At 32.1% G+C, this 21,189-nt stretch overlaps 4 protein-coding genes across 23 annotated transcripts; all 4 read right to left on the bottom strand.

Moving 5' to 3' along the window:
- Window positions 1–1,314: 1,314 nt before the first annotated feature.
- LOC126660428 (uncharacterized) lies at window positions 1,315–6,025 on the bottom strand. 16 transcript variants are annotated; one of them, XM_050353930.2, is made up of 10 exons: window positions 5,679–6,020; window positions 5,279–5,319; window positions 4,581–4,622; window positions 3,007–3,083; window positions 2,771–2,848; window positions 2,546–2,625; window positions 2,350–2,420; window positions 2,052–2,117; window positions 1,631–1,659; window positions 1,315–1,558 (listed from the first exon to the last, which is right to left on the bottom strand). In XM_050353930.2, the coding sequence occupies exons 1-9, from the start codon at window positions 5,838–5,840 to the stop codon at window positions 1,632–1,634; spliced, it is 645 nt and encodes a 214-aa protein (XP_050209887.1). In that variant the 5' UTR covers window positions 5,841–6,020; the 3' UTR covers window positions 1,315–1,558; window position 1,631. The 16 variants fall into 16 exon arrangements, 9 of the variants coding, with proteins under 9 accessions (XP_050209887.1, XP_055960046.1, XP_050209893.1 ...); XR_008789750.1 differs by having other exon boundaries at window positions 1,315–1,659; window positions 2,052–2,149; window positions 2,541–2,625; XR_007635348.2 differs by having other exon boundaries at window positions 1,315–1,659; window positions 2,052–2,155; window positions 2,541–2,625; window positions 5,679–6,019.
- A 2,192-nt stretch (window positions 6,026–8,217) lies between these two features.
- On the bottom strand, window positions 8,218–15,487 carry LOC126660426 (disease resistance protein RPV1-like). 5 transcript variants are annotated; one of them, XM_050353925.2, is made up of 7 exons: window positions 15,352–15,487; window positions 14,566–14,631; window positions 12,728–13,173; window positions 11,470–12,556; window positions 11,074–11,373; window positions 10,198–10,986; window positions 8,218–8,432 (listed from the first exon to the last, which is right to left on the bottom strand). In XM_050353925.2, the coding sequence occupies exons 2-7, from the start codon at window positions 14,602–14,604 to the stop codon at window positions 8,343–8,345; spliced, it is 2,751 nt and encodes a 916-aa protein (XP_050209882.1). In that variant the 5' UTR covers window positions 14,605–14,631; window positions 15,352–15,487; the 3' UTR covers window positions 8,218–8,342. The 5 variants fall into 5 exon arrangements, with proteins under 5 accessions (XP_050209882.1, XP_050209880.1, XP_050209883.1 ...); XM_050353923.2 differs by lacking the exon at window positions 8,218–8,432 and adding an exon at window positions 8,698–9,386; XM_050353926.2 differs by lacking the exon at window positions 8,218–8,432 and adding an exon at window positions 8,698–9,386 and having other exon boundaries at window positions 11,470–12,073.
- LOC130014918 (DNA-directed RNA polymerase III subunit RPC10-like) lies at window positions 15,373–15,926 on the bottom strand. The gene is made up of 3 exons (XM_056103979.1): window positions 15,813–15,926; window positions 15,622–15,715; window positions 15,373–15,506 (listed from the first exon to the last, which is right to left on the bottom strand). Exons 1-3 carry the CDS (start codon window positions 15,924–15,926, stop codon window positions 15,373–15,375), a joined length of 342 nt encoding a protein of 113 aa, XP_055959954.1.
- Window positions 15,927–17,258: 1,332 nt separating this feature from the next.
- On the bottom strand, window positions 17,259–21,114 carry LOC126660429 (uncharacterized). The gene is made up of 2 exons (XM_050353938.2): window positions 20,292–21,114; window positions 17,259–17,714 (listed from the first exon to the last, which is right to left on the bottom strand). The coding sequence occupies exons 1-2, from the start codon at window positions 20,572–20,574 to the stop codon at window positions 17,596–17,598; spliced, it is 402 nt and encodes a 133-aa protein (XP_050209895.1). The 5' UTR covers window positions 20,575–21,114; the 3' UTR covers window positions 17,259–17,595.
- Window positions 21,115–21,189: the final 75 nt, after the last annotated feature.

Genomic DNA, 21,189 nt, shown 5'->3' with positions numbered 1-21,189 from the left:
ACCACTTGACCAAACCCGGACAAAGCCTTATTAATTGATTAAACTTAATCAAACTTGAAAAGTTTTATACCTTTCTACATCTGAAGCCTGGAAATTCCCTTAATTGTGCTCAAAAAGCAATTGAAGACAATTTGTTTGAATTTATGTAAAAAGAACATTTAATTGAAGAAATTTCGATTTCTTACCTAATCTTTTATTGACAAATTGTTTTTCATCGCAAACAAAATCATTTCCATTCATTGTACATCTAATTTGTTTTTGTTTGATATAGAATAACACGGCATATTAAGCAACTTTGTTCGAAGTCCTGTAATTGAATAGATTATTGAATCAGTTGTAATGTAGACAGAGATTCAGTAGCTCAATTAAATCAATTTTGTAAGAGAACATTCAAAGTTTATCGGTATGTATAAAAAGTATTAGGGGTGTTAAAACGGATTGGCGGGTCGTGTTCGTATATTGTCGACCCACTCTATTGATACCACTAGGGTCAAGACGAGCACGACCCGTTTAATTAATTCATTAAGATAAACGGTTAATACGATTAACACAAATACACGACTAACATGAGTCACTTAACACTTAAAAATATTTAAATCATATAGATAGAATTTTAACCTCAAATTTGTCATTTAATACTCCAATTAAAAAAACTACAATTAATTTTATTTATATATTAATATAATTATGTTTAATTAATTTAATAATTTCATTTTTATTTTCTTGAAATTAAAACTATTTTATTTCTATATTATTATAAACTAGGTCGATGCCCGCGCGTTGCGCGGGTTGAATTTATTTTTTTAATTTTTTTTGATAGAAACCCAGTCATGTAGTTTTTAAGTCTTGAGAACACTTAGCTAGTCCTTAGGTTGATCAAAAGTGATAATTCATCCAATTCAAGATAAACTGTCTTAAGAAAATGAAGAACGGAAAACCTTCACCAGGACAAGGAAGATGACAGCTTGCTTATCTTCCTAAATAGTTTGCATCATGTAACGACCCCTACAGGTTATAACCGCGTCTTTGTATCCGCCCTTAAAACTTCGTTTTTCCCGGCACCACTACGATGCAGGGGGCGGCTATAGGATCCCGGGGGTAACATGTGGATTCTTAATGCGAAACTTAAAATCGCCCCTAATTGTATTACTTTAGAGGGGCCAATTGTATATGCTTTGTAGGGAAAGTTTTTATTTTTTTTGCTTATATTTATAAAAAAAAATCACTGGTTATTCCAATTGCCATTTTCTTGATTAAACAAACTAAAAGTATGAGATTCAGAACATGAGCAACGTTGCTTAGTAATCATAACCATTAACAAACATTTTCATTTATTGCAAACTGAATTCTAACAAAGCAATTTTTAATCTCTTGCATCTGAAAGTAATAACCAATATCTGATAACTAACAAAGTAATAACCATTAAATTTTACTCCCGCGAGAAGGAATGGAAAAAGATCGATCCAGTTGCGCACGAGAGGGTCTTTTAGCTCTAGTGAACCGGCGATTTCTGAGAAAGGCCTAAAAAGCTTTGTAGCACCTACAGCTCCTTGAGGTCCTATATGAAGAAAAGATTTCAGCAAGCAAGGAGCATATCTAGTTGCAGCAGTAGAGATGACACCGAGATCACCTCATAAAGGAGGCAGACTTCTCAAGATCCTGAAAACAAAAGGAAATAGCTTCATGGATGCCAATAAAGTAAAATGCATTAAATATCTATCTGACATTAGAAGTAAAATGCATGACATGAATAATTTTAATCTGACATTAGAAACATTGTTGAGATAAAAACATAATATCTTTGATGGACGACAACAACAATAAAAAACCACATGTTCTTTTTAAGCAATCCAGGTTTGTCTTTTAAAAGCCCTGTATATACCTAAAGAACAAAGTTTATAGATTCAGGTGAGCTAAGCACTCAATATTATGCTTTTGATTAATTGTTATGTATTTGGCTAATGAACATTTAATAGATTAAAGATAATAAACTCTAAAAAACATGGGAATCAAATGTAAAAAGAAGAAGCTTGGCCAACAGAATCACTCACTCATAGATGAAGCTTTCCTTTAATGAGGCAGTGCAAAACTGCATCTTTATGTTCTTAATCACTGACCTAGAAATATCCATGTTTGTCCGACAAGAAAGCTTCATCTTAATAAATAAAGAACATAATCAAAACTAATCCCTAGACTAAAAAATGACAAGATTATGATAATAATTCATTACAAAAGTCAATCAGCGCAAAAACAGGGAGTTCAAATGGTTAACGCAAACATAATTCTCAAGTTGCATCACAACAAGTAGAGTTATATTGATCAAGAGAGAGAGAGAGAGGAAGTACTTACATTGATCTGATAGAAGTGAAAATGCCCAAGATATTACCAAGTTCTCTATCCAAATTAGACCATTTAGAATTCTGTAAAATCAAAAGCGAGGCTAAATTTATGAAGGTAAAGAATGAAAATTGTAACTTAGGGTTAAAAGTCAAGAACAATTCCATACATGGATGTTATGTTTGAAAGTTCACATGCAACACCTTACCAGTTCGGCACATGGATTCCCCACAGTAGCAACCCACCCAGGAGATCCCAGTGAAGTATATAAGATATTAACTGCAGCTACTAATTCAATCACACCAATGAAGGTGATAAGATTCTAAGCTCCGAGAGATAATAATAACACTACTAAGTAGCTAATTAACACGCACGCATCCCAATGGAAAGAAAAAAAGCTCCTAATAATCAAAGAAAGTGGAAAGTTGATTACCGTCAGTAGGATTGGTATCTCCAAAGAAAATTGTAGCTGAGCAAGAGAGATGGACAGAGAGGCTTTCAATCTTATGACCTGCAATGGTTTAATTGAGTTAGTTGTTATAGCTTTTAGCTCAAAATGATTTTTAACAGTAGAAAGTGTTCCTAATTGCATTTACTTGATGTCTTATCCAAATGCAATTTTCAGGATTGATAATCACATACTGTATTTTATAAGTAACTGGAACTTACATAATGCTAATGCACATCTGTGGCAATATCTAATCATGAGAGCATAAGTGCTCAACTCTGTAACCAATTCTATTTGACTGCAAGCAAGAGAATAGAGTTCAGTGACAATGCATCACTATTCTCACCTGCAAAGCAGCTGTTGAAGCCAAAAGAGTATCAAGCTCAGAAACCAAACCATTCACTCCTTCCACCTAAACCACATAAGTTAAGAACAAAAGTTAAGTAACAGATTGCACTTGAAGATAAAAAAAACATGTGACATGTTTGTGCATATGCGTGCATCATCATTAATATAACCTTTGTAGAATACAACTTGTATGCTTTTATAATTTCAAAATAAGATAGCTATTCCAGTTATCATCAATTCAAACGTTTAAGTTTCTACTTATATTCATCAAAAAAAAGCTTCTACTTATAAAAAAATAGAGGAATCTTTGTCAGCATAGTGAAGCACATATTTATAGAAACAAGTCTAATCAGCTTAACCTCAACTCCAGTTCTTGGAAGAGCACCTACAAAAGCTTGACTACAGCATATTAACAACTGAAAGTAGCGCAAAATGAAGCATCAATCAAGCCAATTTACTATATCATCATTTCAGAAGCTATATATGCCATCCATACTATAAACAAAGACACCAACTTCTCACCTGGAAACAGATGGTGTTGAATTATCACAAATTCTATGGAAAAGAATAATGGGAGGCAAAAGTGAAATAGTTCAACCCTTCTGAAGTTGATTAGGGGTCAAGTCCTGCTAAAAGACAAGTCTCCAGGCAGTGGTATTAGATGCTTTGCATACAATGTCTCATCATCGGTTTCAATTGAAAATACAACAAAATCTTGCTAATAGACCCGCTCACAACAGTTCAAAAGAGCATTTATCTATTGAGTGCACTATATAGCTAGACCAAAATCTATAAAAAAGAACTGAATCACCAAACATCACCAATAGCAAGATATTGATGAACTAATGGACACTAATCGTTATAGCAAACTTTTGCTGCCCAATCAAAGAAACTAAAATTATCAGAAGTAGAGCAAGTCTTCAGTTCCAATTTGAAAAAATAACCTAATTAACTTTATTTATTAATATTTAAACATATTGAAATTGAATCAATAACCTAATCTACTATAACATTGATTCAATTAACTAAATAATATAAATAAGTTAAGCTAGCATAAAAGACAATCAAAGTTTCAAATACCATTATCATTAGGCTAAAGTAGTTGAGTGGATCCAATCAAAGATTTAAAAATTTAGATCATTAATATTATGTATTTGGTTAGATCAAGGCGAGAAAAGTTGCATTTACAGCAGCAGTACACACCTGCAATTGATTACATTGAATTGCAAAATTCAAATTACATTGAAATACTTTTAAGTGAGCAATAAGCAGCGGCAATTTTGAGAACGAATTCATATCATAGCCACTTTGGGTTTTCTGCATTCAAAGCTAAGAATTTACAGTTATAAACCTAGAAAACTTTAAATTCTCCCCTCAACTTATATCAAATGGGAAAGGTAGATTCTAAAGCAATTTGGCGAAAAGAAGCACATCACACTACCATTACCTCGAGATTAAATTTTGCAGAGGCTTGTTTTTATCAATCTCTCTGCAAAATCAGTATGCAAAACTCTAATCAGCTCGATTATTCCAAACTCCTTAAATAAACAAAGTACATATAAGTCAAAAATCAATGATGAATATCTTCACAGTAAAATAAAATTGAATGTAGATTCACAGCAAGTTTGCTCAATCATGAAGCCAGTGTTGTTTATATGGTGCCACTATTCATTATCAGCTTAAAATATTTGTACGTATTGTATATAGAAACAGTTCTAAAGAGGATAGCGACACAATAGAGTTTAAGTTTTTTCATTGTTCAACAAAATTTACTTTTTTCGTGTTGCAGTTCAGGTTTTTCATTTACGTGAACATAAACATGCAAAAGAGGTGTACTGTTCAGTGTTAATAAAAATACAAAATAATTAAAAGTTGTCACAGGATCCGCTATGAAGAATGAATTGCGCTGATATTATTTTCAAAGTTTGTTCTCTAACTTTTACAGCAATAATTAGAATCAATCTCCGCAATTGTAAAATCATGTCAATGTCGGTAGAGAATAACATGTGATTGTCATAGCGTAGTTCTTTGGAAGATTATTGACTAACGAAATGCAAAAAAAAAAAAAAAAACGAAATAAGTGGTTACTATAAAGGCATGAAACTCTAGCTAACACTCATTAAGTAATTGGTTAGAATTTTTTACCTTAGTAGCAACAATACATGTGATAGCTTGTACAGGTGAACCTGAGAAAAGCAAGAAACAAATATTGCCACAATTGCATTCATCTAGAGTATGAAGTTTGTTTTTCTGTCAACCAACTAATTAACACAGAAAAATGAACAGGGATCTTTAATCCGGGAAAAACAGATTTCGTATTGAACTTATAGAAGCAGTAAATTATAACGACTCTGTGTTCTATTTTGCACATAAACATCTGTACAATATTTTGTTAAAGAGGAAAGCCTTTAATCATTGCCTAGAACGCCTGAACCCATTCATTCAATCGAGCAGTTGATGTGCATACCAATGGGAATATAGTAACTAATGAATCTGGGTACCGTGGCACAACAAAACAATTGAACATTTCAAAATAAAACGTTACCTGAGTTGACGAGTTTAATATTTTCCGTTCTGAGATTCTGGAGCAAACTAAATTTGGTTGGAACATGGAAGATTGAAGAGGCAAATGGGGCTTTGTTTTTTCTATTGGGTGATGAAGTCGAGAGTTCTGTTTTATTTTTTTTGAATTTATGTGGTGCCACATAGCTGAACTTGAAGTTGATCGATTGCACAGTTGTGTAACGGCTTGAAGAGCAATGGAAGATGAAGCTGTTGGAGAAGGCCGAAGGACTCTGCGCACGTTACTGTTTGAGAGATTTTATGGGTATGGACAGTCCACATGTCATAATTTAAGAGTGCCACTTGTCAAAATTATGTTGAAATTTTTTTGTGGAGCTCAGGATTATAATATAGTATAGATAATATAATTTGTAACCAGTTAGATGGTTTCGCGAGTCAATCTGTGACACGGCACATTTATTTCGTGTCATAAACTGGTTGACACGTTTTCAACCAGTTTAGGGATGGGACAAGGCTCAACTCAGATTTGTCAAATTACGTGTTAGGCGAATCGTGTTATCAGCTATATGATCCGTTTTGACACCCCTAAAAATATAGGGGAAACAGAAAATACACCCCTAACTTATTGAAATTTTTTGTTCGATTTTATTTTAACGCGTTAAATTATGGTTCTTGATTGATTAGATTTGAGATTTTTTTTTAAGTTTTGAAATTGTTTTTTTTTTCATTATAAAAAAAGCTAAAAATATGCAATTCGATTTAGGAATGTCATGTAGGATTCACATTCCCCATGTCAAAATGTACACACCGTGCACACACTGTTAACACGTCGTTTAGGAAAAAGGCTTATTTGTCTCTTTTTAAAGACACTAGTTTCGCATTACGTGCTATGCACGTGGCTCGTAACGTAACTCGTCAATGAACATATTAGTAAATTTATTATAATTATATCAATTTGTATATATAATTAATATTAAATTAGTTAAGAATTTTTGTAAAGTAAATATAATATATTCGGTTATTAATTTTTTTTATACTGAATTTATTCTTATTTTGGTTTTATAATAACCATAATTAAATAATTAACTTAATTTTATTAATAATATCTTTAAAAATAATAAGATAGAAATTTAAATAATAATATATATTAATTTTGTAGTTCAATCAAACTAAAAAATAGGTATTCCTACTAATTTGGAGACAATTTGGTTATTTTTTACATACTAAAATAAAACTAAATTGGAGATAATTTAGCTACCTATTCTAATTAGGACTTTAATTATAATAGTGATTAATTTAATAACTAATTAGTTAATGACTATAAAACCTTTATTTAGTAGTAAACTGAAAAGAATTATTCAGTAAATTTGTCTGTCTCCTCCACCATCCGTACTTTTATATATAGTATAGATTAGGAGTTTAATTGCCCTTTTTAGCCTTAAAGGGTATATTTGCGCCTGACTGCAAACATTAGGGGCATATTTGTCCCATCCCTAAAAGGTATATAAAAAAAGTTTGTAACTTCTAAGATTTTTCTCAATATTTTTCTTTTGTTATCTCTTTCCTCTCAAAAAGAAGTTTTTTTTAGAAGAATGTGTTGGATGTATGCAGCGTTTAAGTCGTTTTTTACTATGCCAAATAACTTTTATGGTAGTTTTATAATCTTTATAATGAGTTATGGTAGGAGTTCTTAGCTCGGGTGGGAGCTTCGCTCTATACTTCATTATCTGTATTCCGGGAGAATTTTTTAGGGAAACTCAGTCCATTACGTCATCCGTGGACTAAACTAATAACATTATAACAACTCATTAAAATGAGGGTATTCTTATAATATCATTATTTAAAAGCGTAAAAAAATAAAAAATAAAATTACAAAAATATCCTCATTTTAATGAGGTGTTATAATGTTATTGGTTTAGTGTACAGATGACGTGGTGTGGATTGAGTTTACCTAAAGATCCCTCCTATTTCAGAATGGTTCTATTTTTAAATAGTTTCTTTCTTGTTTCGAGCTATTATTATTCCGGCTAACTATGCTTCTTTCTCAAACTGTGATGAGTATACTTCAGTCTTCTAAGCTTGCATCCGAATTTGACTTGTTGGACTTTTTTTTAATCGTGGGACCACCACGCAATTTAGTTTGATATCAATTTGAATTTATAGTTCAATTCAGGATGTATGGTTTGTTGTACGAATGGCATGTCTCAACAATTATGTTCTATAATTTTCCTTAATTCATTCCAATTTGAACATGTAATAAATTTTAATTGATTGATTTTCGACGATTTGAAACAAAACTGAGCCAAACTAATTTGATGCATAGCCCTAGCTCCAACTACAGTTAAATGCATTAGCTCATAGCGAGTGAAATTGTTGTTATCAAGCTAGCTTTATGAAATTAAGACCATCCTACTTTTAACATGGAGGAAATATCCAAGTACGGAACCATGAATAATTAAGGGAAGCATATGTTGGGTTCTCTAAAAGATCTCATACTAAATTTCGAGTTTGAAGATGATGAACTAAAATTTTGCAAAAATCTCGACAAAGGCGGGGAAAAGGAGCAAAAGAACTAGAACTACTCGTTTATTAAAGTTCTACACGCATTCTTTTCATCTCTAAATATGGTTGATAAACAAACAAAAGGGCATCACAGTCCTGAATAAAATCAGGACGATGGAAAATTCTATGGCATGGATTTCACGTTGAGTTGATTACATCTCGGTTTTTGCTCCTCGTCTGAATAATCAGACGTATTTTCTTGAACTGTCATTTTCTGCATTTCGGAAACAAAAAAATAATTCACAGTTCATTCAAGAAATGAGTAATTGCTCATTTTATTCTAGCAAAATATTAAACTTGGAACATATCAGTAGTTAAATATAAGGCCACAGGTAATAGAAAAATTGGAAAAACATTTTCAGTTGGATAAACTATTCATTTTCGCTGTTCTTCCATCTCAATCGGAGATTTGGTTTGATCTGCTTTAGCACTTCAATGATTTATTATCCTAAAAGATCAAACTACAAATAAAGAAACAGTGCAGCAATAAAAATGTTTCATTTACACTAATATTTAAAAGATTAGTTGCACAAGTAAATTGTGGTCTTAATTGCTATAATAGCCTCTCGTTGATGTAAAAATAGACGAGTCTAAGATGGACTATTTCTGTATCTTCCAATTATTTATCAAGTCATGATCATCAGATAACTCAACAATCAATCAGTCAATCATCACCATCATCATCATCATCATCACTACCACTGTCACTATCTGTTGATGCATAAATGAACTCGTCATAAAATACTGGATGCACCCCACACTCGATTATCGGATAATCACATCGTGGTTCCTTAGAACTAACTAAAAGGTAGAATACGAAGTCTATATGACCGAGAGGAGGGTTATATGGCAGCCTAAAATCATCACGCCAAAGAAAAACGTGTTTTGATTGAAGATTTGGAAAATAGGAGCGTTCGTAGACTCGTCTAGCACACAAGCTTCTATGTTCACCAATGAGAGTAACTGTACATCCAATATCAATTATTGTCAATGGAAGATTTATCAGATTGGGGTCAAAAACAGCACAAAAATATAGCCCTCTAATGTCCAATAACCGCTCGAATTGCGTAAATTGAAAAGACATTGAAGAGCCGTTCTTATTTTTGTACTTCATCCTCTGCTCTACTTCACTTCCGGGGATACATAACTGATGCAGATTTGAGATGGACTGTACCATCAAATATCACTACAAACAGTCAATAATACATAACTAATGAACAACTTAAATTTCATTGCAGTGTTCTTTTATCAGAATTTAACTCTAGCTGATGTTACATATAAAAATAAATAAAAATATTGTGTGCAGTACATTTATTAGGACTAGATAAAAAGCTTTCAATAATTAAAATAAAAAAAGGAGCTCTTATGCTCGAGACATTTTTTTGCCTAAACCTAGTTTGTGCCACACAACGACATAAGAATTTTTCATTTGATATATCCTAAATTTATGATTAATGTGTACTCTTGAAAAGTGTACTTCATACTTATAGAGTATAATTTTTTTGAAACAAACTACTCTCTGAGTCTCATAAAGATAAAAAAAAAAAAATTAACTTTCACAAGAAATAGGAAACTAACTAGTTATAGTTATTTTATAATAATATTCCTACAATACCCTTTTAATTTCTAAGGAATCATTGTAGAGCAACTATATTTAATGCTAATATGACTATATTGTAAGGGTATTTTAATAAAAAAATCTTACCTAAAATAATGTAGCGATTGTTTCTATCTTTATGGCACACAAGAAAAGTAGTAACTTTTTCTATAATTATCCGACGAATGGAGTATTGGATGAATGGTATATAAATTGATTATTTAAAAATAATCGTTACACTCGTCCCACAAATAAATGCAACATGTGTAGTGGAAGTTCGTCATTTTAAAACCGAATATGTTGGATGTTATGAAAATAAATTTTCATATAAAATATGAGTAAATAAGAAAATGTCAATCAAGTAAAAGGAAAAGAGAGGTACCAAATATAGGTGGCTAAGCCAAGGTCTTTCAAATACGATGTTCATCATTTTATTACGCTCCTCCTCTTCCAAATTCACGCAATTTTCAAATTCAAACTTGGTATGCTTGTGTTGTTCCTTCGCAGGCTGGAATAATAATTTCAATGATGTGCAATTTTTTACTTCCAATCCCCGTAGAGACTCTAAATTTAGCAAATTGACCGGCAATCTTACTAGACTTTTACAAGCAGAGAACTGTAGCCATTGTATAGACTTGAGATGGCAAACGCTTTCTGGTAAATCTCTCAAACCACTTCCAGCGGCTTTAAGGGTCTCTAGAGACTCTAAATTCCCCAAGTTCTCGGGCAGTCGATGCAGGTTTACACAATTCTTAATGGATAATATTGTAAGACATTTTAGATTGCAAATGCTGTCTGGAAGACTCTCTAGCTTATAGCACGCACGCAAATTCAACGAAGAAAGTTGATAGGATATGGGGGGGCGTTCTGATCCACCATGCCATTCGTAACAGGCAATGTCTGGTAACAGGTTGATTTCTGAGCAAAAGCTGAGATCAAGTTTCTTAAGACTTTCCAAATGAAGACAACTTGGTAAGCTGCAAAGATGTGTACAATTGGATAAATCCAAATCAACCAGCTTGCTCAAATATTTAATAGATGAAGGAATCTCAACCAAACTACTACAGCCCTGTAAGATCAAAACTTCAAGGTTTACAGCTTTAGACAAGTCTGGAATTTCAACTAGGTCCTTTGAATTTTTGAGATCAATCCATTTCAAACTTTTAAGATCCTGAAATCAAAGGAAACAAATCAACACTACATCAAATCAACTTCACAATTAACACTTGCATACATTTGAATAAAAGTAGCATCCTACCTGAACTCCTGTCCATAGTGTTTTAAGTTTGCTGCCAACCATGTCAAGTATAACAAGTTTCTCTGCACTAAAATTAAATGGCAGTGACTCCAAAGGGCATCCTTTCCAGTGCAGAAACCTTAACTCATCGGACAAAGATTTAAGGCGTTCAGAAATATGAATTATGTTTTTTCCAGCTGCATCTCCATGATGAAATATGAGATATCTAAGATTCTCCATTTTCTCAAATGCTTTAGGACTGCACTGCACGTCTTTAGTTATGAACATGTCTAGTGATATACCTCTAATTGTTTTAGTCCTCTGCAAATGAGTACCGAATGTATGAATTAGGCAAAATGATATTTTCAATTAAGACTAAAAACACAAGACAAAAAGTGAACTTATTAAGTTTCTTGCCTTATTCTGTGTCACTGCATGACATATTTCCTTGGGATGCGACAGCCTGCGATGTTTGCCAAGTTGGTTTTTGCTGCAAATAATATCCTTGCCCATTTGTCTTATCAAGTCATGCATACCTAACTCGTTAGTTGATGAAATATGCATGAGAGACTTGTCAATGAGACGGCTAATTCCAATTTTTGAGCCAGGAATGCCAAGCATAATTTCAACCATATTTCTATTTAGTTTCCATTTAAAAAGAAAAACAATATCTAGAAAATTTTCTTTGTCCTTCGAAGATAGCCCATCATAGCTAATTTGCAGTATTTTTTGAATTTTATCATCTGATGTATCTTGTAGTTGCTGCAATTCATCCTCCCACTCTTCCTTACTTTTGCCATATAAGTTGGAACCCAAAACCTTCAGAGCTAATGGAAGGCCCTGACTGTATTCCACGGCCCTTTCTGCAGGCATTTCATATCCTACTTCTGGAGTACTTTTCCTAAAGGCATGCAAGCAAAAGAGCTGAAGAGCTTCCGTCTCATATAATTCCTCAACTGTATATATTTCTGCACCGCAATTCTTCAGTAGTTGTTTGTCTCTGCTTGTCATAATAATTCTACTGCATGGACCATAATCAACTTGTCTAATTAGACGCTCTATTTGAACTAAATCACTCACGTCATCAAGAATAAGAAGAACCTTTTTTCGTGAGAGCCTTTTTTTATTAAAAGGTGATAACAAAATGGGGGCAGTTGTATTTGAACTTTTTGTCTCCAATAATTTTGAAAGAATCTCACTTTGTAAATGATCAGGTGTGCAACTTTCTAACTTTTCCTTGACCCTTTCTATGAAGCATTGATTAGGAAATTGATGACGAATTTTATCAAACACAACGTTAGCAATTGTGGTCTTTCCAATACCACCCATTCCCCAAATTCCTACGACTCGCACGTCTAATGACTCGAGACATAATAATGACTCAACTTTACTTACCCGTGAGTCCATTCCAACTAACTCATCCATACAAGAATCAAGTGGATACATACTTTCCAAGTTCTTTATTATGTGTTTCCCAATTTCTTCTATAAGATTTGAGTCATGCCTAGTCATGTACAAAACACAAAACGATCAAATATAAGAAATTATGAAACTAAAAAGAACTTAAGAGTATACTAAGTTTTATGATTCTAGTGCAGACAACCCAAATAGGCTGGTAAAGATGACGCTTAATTTGTAAAGAAAGATAGTAATGGAGATATATATATTAACTTACTTAACATCTTGAGAAACCAACCCTGACATTCCTGATGTTTCTTTCAAAACACGGCACCAGTTCTCCACCTTGTCCAACGAGTCCTTGAAATCCTCTTTATGCTTAGCAATTGCAACAGCGTAACTCCCACTCAGCTCTTGAACATGGGTGGGATCTATTTTATAAAAAATCGGTATGACTATATGTCCCATAGTCTTCTTGCAATGGAGAATTTTCACCAGCTCATCCAAACACCAAGGAGAAAATGCATAATTTTCCGAGAAAATCACTATAGAAATATAGGATTGCTCAATAGTTTTCCAAAGGGAAGTTGTGACATCTTCTCCTCTTTCAAGGTTTTCATCAACAAAAGCATCGATTCCTTCATCAACCAACGCTTTATGGAGATGGCTGAGAAAACCATCTCGGATATCAGCACCTCTAAAACTAATGAACACATCATATTTCTTATGTTGAGATGAAGCAGCCGCCATAGAAAAGGGAGGAAAGGAAAACAATATGCAGAAATGAACTTTTGCTCAATAAATAAACAATAATTGAGATAGGAGTAAATTAATCCAAAATTTGCTTATATTCAACATAAGCAAATATTATTTAATAGCTCAACTAACCCAAGTAAGCTGTGTAAAAATAAAGTCAAAGTATTCCTACTTAATTATGATTGAATAATCTTTCCCATGGCAAATTAGAATGGATAAGTGAGACAAATGATTAATGCCAAAATTAACTAACCAAAACAGAATCTTCCAAGAAATAATGATCTCTTGCCTCTAATTAGGTACTTAATTTCTAGTAACATCAAGGAAGAAAACTATTACCTACTCATCTAAACTAGTTATTAATTTTTATAAGTGTGTTAAATTTTTTTAATCAGTTATGGTTCAAGTTGCACTTACTCGAGTGAGAGTTTCACTCTATACTTGATTATCTCTAACTTAATGTGATAGTGATTCTATTTTCGAATGGGTCCGAGCTATTCTTAGCCTGGTTTACTATGCTCTCTCTTAAACTGATGCGTATGTTTCGATCTTATAAGCTTGCATGTTGCGTTTTTTCTCTCTTGTGTTAACCGGGTTTGACTTGCTGGATTGACTAATCATCTAGACGTTTTGTAGTTGTTTATAGATATTTATGTATAAGTTGTGGCATATTACTCTTTACTTTGGCATTTTTGTCGAATCTTTTGTTTCGACAGGACTCGCTATGTGCTAGAACGGGTCAGATATATAACAGTTATCTTTGATGGCTATTTTCAAAAGTCGCGAGTATAAAATATCAAAATTGTTTTACCGAACTGAGGAAACCAAACAATTCAATTTGGTTTCATATCAATTTGAACCTATAGTTTAATTCAGTTCGATATAAAAAAACATAAATTTTAATTGATCAATTTCAATCGATCAAACTGAACTGAACCAAACTAATTCAATGGCCTAGCGCGACAATACTGTTAAATGTATGAGCTCGTAGTGGAATTGTTGTTACTAAGCTACCTTTGGTCAAATACAAACTAGTCTGCTTTAACATGGACGAAGTTTCTGAATGCTGAACCAATGAACCGTGTATAGGTAAGGGCAGCATATAGTGGGATATTTCATAGAAAACCTCGAGGTTGAAGATAACGAACTAAAATTTTGCAAATTTCAAAAGTATTTTCAAAAAAACAGAAACTCGACAAAGACGAGGAACAAGGAGCAAGAAAAGTAGAAGTGAAGTTCTAGACGCATAATTCCATCTATAGATATGGTTGATAAAAGAGCAAAATGTCACCGCAGTCCCTAAGTAGAATCAGCATCATAACAAATTCCACGGCTTGGATTTTGCGTTGAGTTGATTACCTCTCGGCTCTTGCTCCTAGTCTGAACAATCAGCTGCATTTTTCTCGAATTATCACTTTCTGTATTCTGGAAACAAGAAAATAATTTCACAGTCCATTCAAGATATAAGTTTCACATTGCTCATTTTATTCAAGCAAAATACTGAACTTGGAACGTATCGGCATTTAAATTTAAGGCCACAGATAATATATATTCCAGTTGAATAAACAATAGTACATTTTTGCTGTACTTCCATCTCAACTGGAGATTTGGATTGCTCTGCTTTAAAACACTTCAATGATTTATTATTCTAAAAGATCAGACTAAAAACAAAGGAAGAATATCAGAAAGAGTACCGCAATCATGACTCGCAGTTTATAATCAAAATCTCATAAATTTACGATAATTTCTTACTCTCTCTGCAAAGGAAAAAAAAATGTTCCATTTACACTGAAAATAAAAAAAAGTGTTAAATTTTAATTAATCGTATCAATATAGGCCTATTAGTGTGACTCAAGAGTAAATAATGCATGATCAATAAACAAATTACATTGAATTGTAGTTTTTTTATCAGAATTTAATTATAGCTCACGAAACAAATTGATCAATCAATCAATACTGTTCTAGATCAATTATCTTGATTCATGCTATGAATAGTTTTGTGAATACGATTGTCTAACTTTTGTAAGTACAATATTTAAACCTCACATAAGAATTTAAATAGTTGCACGCTTTACATAAGAAATTGATATGATCAATGCTCATCAAGCACACAGAGAGAAACGAGAAATTGAAATATTTGCTTACCAGAAATGCATGAAAAAGTAGCTAATTCTCACGCCACATCTTTGAGCACTTATCATTCATGCAACAGAAAAACAAAGTCGCAGGCTCATCGGCCGACCGAATCTGTAGCTCATGGAAACGGGCCTTTCCAAAGTTGCAATGAGGACACGTTACATCTGCCGCAAAAAAAAAAAGTTAAAACATAACAAAAATATACAAGCAAAATATTTCTAGAATAAAATTTGAAGTCTATGAACTAGAAAATATTATAAACACAAGGAAGAGACGCACTATCAGTTTCAGAACCGCCTTTCATCATATCAGCAAGGGTAAAAACTGGCTCTACTTCTTTTTTCACCAGCTGATGTTTCCTCTTTATCTTAACCTGAAAAATAAATTATAAACAAACCATCTTATGCATTACTTAAATTATAGAATAATTAACAAAATAGGAAAACAATAACAAAATTAGAAATATATACCCGGGTCTCTATAGAACAAAAATAGGGGCAAGTAGAGCAATAAAATCTGGATGGCTGACCCATGCTTGGCTGCTCGTATTTCAATAAAATTCCACACGTCGGGCAAAATTCCATTCTCGCTCTAACTACTATTCTGAGACCAAAGGCGGCAACAAATACTAAGCGGAAGGTTACGAAGATATCAATATGTAAGGAGTGGTACATAATGAGCACAAACAATACAAGAAGAAATAAGAACATTAAATACACAACATCGTCCGAAGATTTCTATGCTTGAGCTAAGCGTGCCTAATTTGCAAAGACAGCATCCAAGTTCTAGCAATGCAAATTATGCAATTCGAGATAACTATGTAAAGGTAAATTAAATACACCGAAAATTTACGCACGAAGATGTGTGTTTCGTAGTAAAACTCATCGTTAAACTAATTAAAATGTCATTTCAAGAAAATAAATTCCTTAAGTATAGCGATTATACATTTTGAAATTCACTAACTTGACTTAAATCACCATTTCCAATCAAGAGAAATAAATTTGTCAGCAACCATTTCAAACCCTTAAACTCTCCATTAGTTTCACTAGCATCAAAGAATTAGAATACTGAATTTAATTGCACACAAAAACCTAAAACTACTGAATTTAATTGCACTCAGAACACAAATAAAAAGAACCAAATTGCATTCAAAACCTAAAAATATTACATGATTGAACCATACCGACTTGAAGAAGAAGAAGATGGACAAAGGTGACGGTGATGCGGCGCCGAAGGTGGCAAAGAATTCCGGTCAGTTTGTAGAAATTCAGTAGCTCAATTTAATAATTCGAACAAAAGCTCAATCCGGCCCTCAAATTTATGTCTCGGATCAAATAATTATATTTTAATTCTTTTAGATCAATTAAAGCATCAAACTTATGTTTTAAATCAAATAGATCACTTCACTTAATTAAGTGTTTTTTTAAATTTATATATCAAAATTAAATAGATCCGCTTTTAACGTAAACAATTTTAAAATTACTTAATCAAAATTAAAAGAGTTTGAAGATTTAATTAACCGATAAAATTTAAAATAACTTATTTAACCCAAACTATACAAGTTTGTAGATTTAGTTCCCAAAAATATTAAATTATAAGAGTATTTATTTAATATCAAAATACAAATTTAAAAAGTAGATTTACCCTTTATCCTAGTAAATTATGTAGCCAACGTTTTTCTCTTTTTGTTAATTTTATTTTCACATCCATTTCTCAAAAAAAAATTATGAGATTTGTATTAAACCTACTTGAGCACGAACTCTTATAATTTTAGAAGCCACATGATTTATATATTCTACTATATTTAATATAATTCTAATATTATTTATTTTAATATGTAGTAAAAAAACTACTTCATATTATATTAAATAAATTTAATTATTTAAACAGCTAAATAAGTTTAAATATATTACATAAATAAAGTTATCTATCGACATTTATTAAATATGTTTATACATCTCGGAGGTGTAACCCATAGTGTCATATTCATGTTTAGCTTAATTGTATTTCGTATTTGTACATACCCAGCCCGAATAATAATCAACCACAGTTCCTAATTCTATGGTCTCCTATCACAAAACCCTCTAAAAAAATATTACTAAACCCTTTAGAGTATATTAAATGGCTAGAAAACTCCTTTTGTCCAAATGACTAAAATACAGGTAAAAATCATTAATTAACTATAAAAAAATAAAAAACAAATCCAACCAAACCCATCCACACCAACTCAATCAAACCCACCCATCCAACCTCCTAACCGGCACCCACCCACCTGCCGTCTCCCGAAAACCACCACCATTGCCAGAAACATTCACTGCTGCCGCAGAACAGACCTGATAGGTCTCTTCTCAGTCGGACGAAGAACAAACCAACTAATAAGATCACGAGATGAAAACTTTATACAAATCAATGATATATTAATCAAAAATATTTGCTTTTTACTACTTTCTTGTTATAACTAATAGACAGATTAGAAGAAATACAAAAATAAATATTCTAATTTACATATTCTTTTTAATTTATATAAATAAAATTAATTAATTTACAAGACGTATCTATTATCCTTTTTGATGTAGTACGATACATTTATTTATTGTAATATTGATTTTGTATTTTTTATCAATTTTTTTCTATTTAAAACATATTCTCTCCGTTCTTAATTGATAGGCCACCTTATTTATATTTCAAATTATAACTTACTTTTGTTTTTGATAAATAATTTTGAAATTATAAATCTCAATTGATAGTAAATGTGCATAGTTTTCTCAAATAAATTAATTTCTCCATTCATAGAAAAAATATAATGCAAAACACACCGATAAAAAAAAGACTTAAATGCACAAAAAAATCACCAACTTTCGCTTGTTTTTGGTATTTAACATAATATTTTAATTTTCGCATATTTAACATGAACTTTCCAATTTTTTGCAATTAAGACCATGTGTGTTTTATTTTGAAAAATAGTATTATTTTACATTAAAAACGGCGTCGTTTTAATGTAAAACGGTGTCATTTTTCACCCAAAACGGTTCTGATGTCTTTAATTGCAAAATTTTGAAAGTTCATGTTTTTTTTACCAAAATTAAAAGATTATGTTAAGTACTAAAAACACGCAAAAGTTGGTGATTTTTTGTGTATTTAAGCGGAAAAAAAACTAATCATAACATATTATTTATATATTTAAAAAAATTATTGAAAGATTAAATTAAAAGAATCTCTTAACCAAATTATCATAATTATTCAAACGACCTACCATTTTAGAGTAGAGAAAGCATTGAACTATAATTAATACGTATATGTGTAATATGTAATTATTTAACTAATAATTAAAAGTTTATAATTTAAAACACTGCATATCAATTTAAAATAAAAAGAGTACTCCCTCTGTTTTAAAATAGTGGTCGCTTTAGGCATTTTCACACAAATTAAAAAAACAATAAACATATCTAAACTTATAAGTATTTTTACTAAATTAACTCGTTCTAAAACTTGTTAACATTAATTATTTTAACTCTTTATTTGTACTTTTGTATTATTTCAATAAATTAATAAGAAATACTGTAGAATAATAGCAATAAAATACTTTTTTTGATATTTTAAAATGACAAATATTATAAAACAAAAACATTTTCTGAAGGGGACAATATTTCAAAACAGAGAGCAATTAATTTCAAATTAAATAATGCACTTGATATTGTTTTGCATCAACCAAAACAAGGAAGATGACAGACTTTATAATGTTTTTATGTTGTTTTTTAATTGTTTACCACTTCTTTAAACAATTAATTCAAGATTCAACAAAAGTATGTTTAAACCATAGCTTGAGTAGACATTGTAACTCAAAAGAATCGATCAATTTAATTTCAAAATGTTTTTATGTAGTTTACATTTTTATATTTGGTATTTTTGCTATACAAAGAAACTTAAATTTCCCATTTTACTAAAGAATGAGTTTGGCATGTGATTCAACAATGAAATGCTGACTGCCGAGAGAACAAGCACACAAGAAACTGAAATGGCAATTTTTTTTTATCATCAATTATGCTTATAATTACAGACTAAGCAAAATAAAATAGCTCATAGAATCTCAAATTAACCTATAGCAAGTAATAGCCCTTCTGTTCCAATTGTGGAATCTTCACATTTGCTCCAAGAAATAACTCATCTCTCTTAATATTGGCTCGTACAAATTTACAACAGGGATCAAAATACAATGAGCAAATATATCCGCTGAGAATTCGGTTTTAAAACAATTTGGTTGAAAATACTTTGGAATTCAACAGATTCGATCTTCTCATACAATGAAACAAGAAAAATTATTGCACACAACCGTTGCCAAAAACAGTGGCTGAGCCAGGATTGTGACTCTTGGAGAGCAAAATTTAGTAATGAAAAAATCAGGACAACTGAAATATGGAGGGGACAAAAAGAGAAGCTGATGTTTAGCTTCCCCTATTTTCATATATCATTCGGTCTTTTATTAGTCGTTTGATCCTCAAAAAAATTGAAAAAAGGCCAAACGACACCGAAAATAAAATATAAAAATAACAGTTGCAGAAACTCTGCAACTAAAGAAAAACAACGGAAGCTCCATTGATTGACCCAGCCACTGGAATACCCCTTAGGAGGTCTCTAGCAAGCGGAGGGAGGCGGCTGCCCACCCTCACCCCTACCTCCGCGCCCCTGCCTGAAACTAGATCTAACTATTGTCCATATTTCACACAGGAACTCTAGATCACCGTAAAAGGGCAAGAAAAATATCCTTAAAAAGAGGGGTTAAATATTTTGGTAGATAAAATATAATTCAATTAGGACTGACCGAGCTTAGAAGACGAGAACATGGAACAGCTCTGGTATGTGGTCATTCTGGATCATCCAAAAACCCGTTTTTTTCACTTGCTCACTCATATAGACAACAAAATAAAGCAAATAAGCAAAAGCTACTGTACCTGTCAAACGGCTTCTCTCTGAGAACACACTCCCAGCTTCTCGATAGGAGAGCATTGGCAATTCAGAACTAGCTTCAAAACAAGTTGCATCTGAGCGGCCAACTCTTGCGACAAAAGGATAACATAATGCTCCAATAACTGGCTGTACAATAAATTCCAAGAACGCACACTCAAGTCCATGAGCAAGTCCTAAGAGACCATTTTGTTTGACATACTCTGTCACGGTCACAACTCTAGCAGTAACACTTTGTGCCAGAGCTTCGGTTACATTACCTAGTCCCATAATTTTCTGGATCCCACCTGCTATACTGTCAAAACTCTCTAGAAAATATAAATAAGAAGTTCATTTCACCTATGACTCTACTGCAATCAGCAAACTTGTGATTTAGTATTTAGTTAAATGTGCATGAAACCCAAAAGACATTAAGTCGGTCAAAAATAGAAATTGGAAAAAGAAGTATTACTGTATGACATCCAAGTCAAATGGTAAGGCAACTTCCAAGATACCAATCAACTAAACCTAGTGAGAATGGAAACTCTTAATAGAACAATAACACGAACTTTTCGAGAGTCTTTCAAATACTCAGTCTTTAAAAACATTTGATCAAAATCCGTATTTCGAAAATTCTTAAAACGTTATAAGCACAAAGGAAGAATAAACGTTAGGATTTCTTTATGTACTTTGATTTGACCCAACTGCACACTTAGTAATAAGAATGGTCGCTCAACCAGCATTAAAAATGACCAGCAGTAAAATATTTCAATACAATCTGAGCTTCAATTGTTGGCTGATCATAGAAATTCAAGTATAACACAATGCAATGTTTAAAATCTCAGAGCATGCAGACAAACAAGTAATTTAAAGTTGCGAATATTACAAAACTAAAGCTGCAAAATC

This window comes from Mercurialis annua, linkage group LG8 (genome assembly GCF_937616625.2).
Source record: "Mercurialis annua linkage group LG8, ddMerAnnu1.2, whole genome shotgun sequence".
Taxonomy (NCBI): domain Eukaryota; kingdom Viridiplantae; phylum Streptophyta; class Magnoliopsida; order Malpighiales; family Euphorbiaceae; genus Mercurialis; species Mercurialis annua.
This window is presented reverse-complemented; position numbering and strand designations above follow the sequence as displayed.

Coding starts and splice junctions, on each gene's coding strand:
- LOC126660429 (XM_050353938.2), bottom strand. CDS start 20,574: ATGGGACTAGGTAATGTAACCGAAGCTCTGGCACAAAGTGTTACTGCT. Junction 17,715..20,291: donor AGAGAGAAGCCGTTTGACAG/GTACAGTAGCTT, acceptor TGATCTTATTAG/TTGGTTTGTTCTTCGTCCGA.
- LOC130014918 (XM_056103979.1), bottom strand. CDS start 15,926: ATGGAATTTTGCCCGACGTGTGGAATTTTATTGAAATACGAGCAGCCA. Junction 15,716..15,812: donor TTTGTTCTATAGAGACCCGG/GTATATATTTCT, acceptor TTTATTTTTCAG/GTTAAGATAAAGAGGAAACA. Junction 15,507..15,621: donor AGGCGGTTCTGAAACTGATA/GTGCGTCTCTTC, acceptor TTTTTGCGGCAG/ATGTAACGTGTCCTCATTGC.
- LOC126660428 (XM_050353930.2), bottom strand. CDS start 5,840: ATGTGGCACCACATAAATTCAAAAAAAATAAAACAGAACTCTCGACTT. Junction 3,084..4,580: donor CTGCAAAATTTAATCTCGAG/GTAATGGTAGTG, acceptor TCTTGCTTGCAG/TCAAATAGAATTGGTTACAG. Junction 2,626..2,770: donor AGATACCAATCCTACTGACG/GTAATCAACTTT, acceptor TGATTGAATTAG/TAGCTGCAGTTAATATCTTA.
- LOC126660426 (XM_050353923.2), bottom strand. CDS start 14,604: ATGCAGCTGATTGTTCAGACTAGGAGCAAGAGCCGAGAG. Junction 13,174..14,565: donor CTAGGAGCAAGAGCCGAGAG/GTAATCAACTCA, acceptor TCTCAACATAAG/AAATATGATGTGTTCATTAG. Junction 12,557..12,727: donor TTGGTTTCTCAAGATGTTAA/GTAAGTTAATAT, acceptor GTACATGACTAG/GCATGACTCAAATCTTATAG.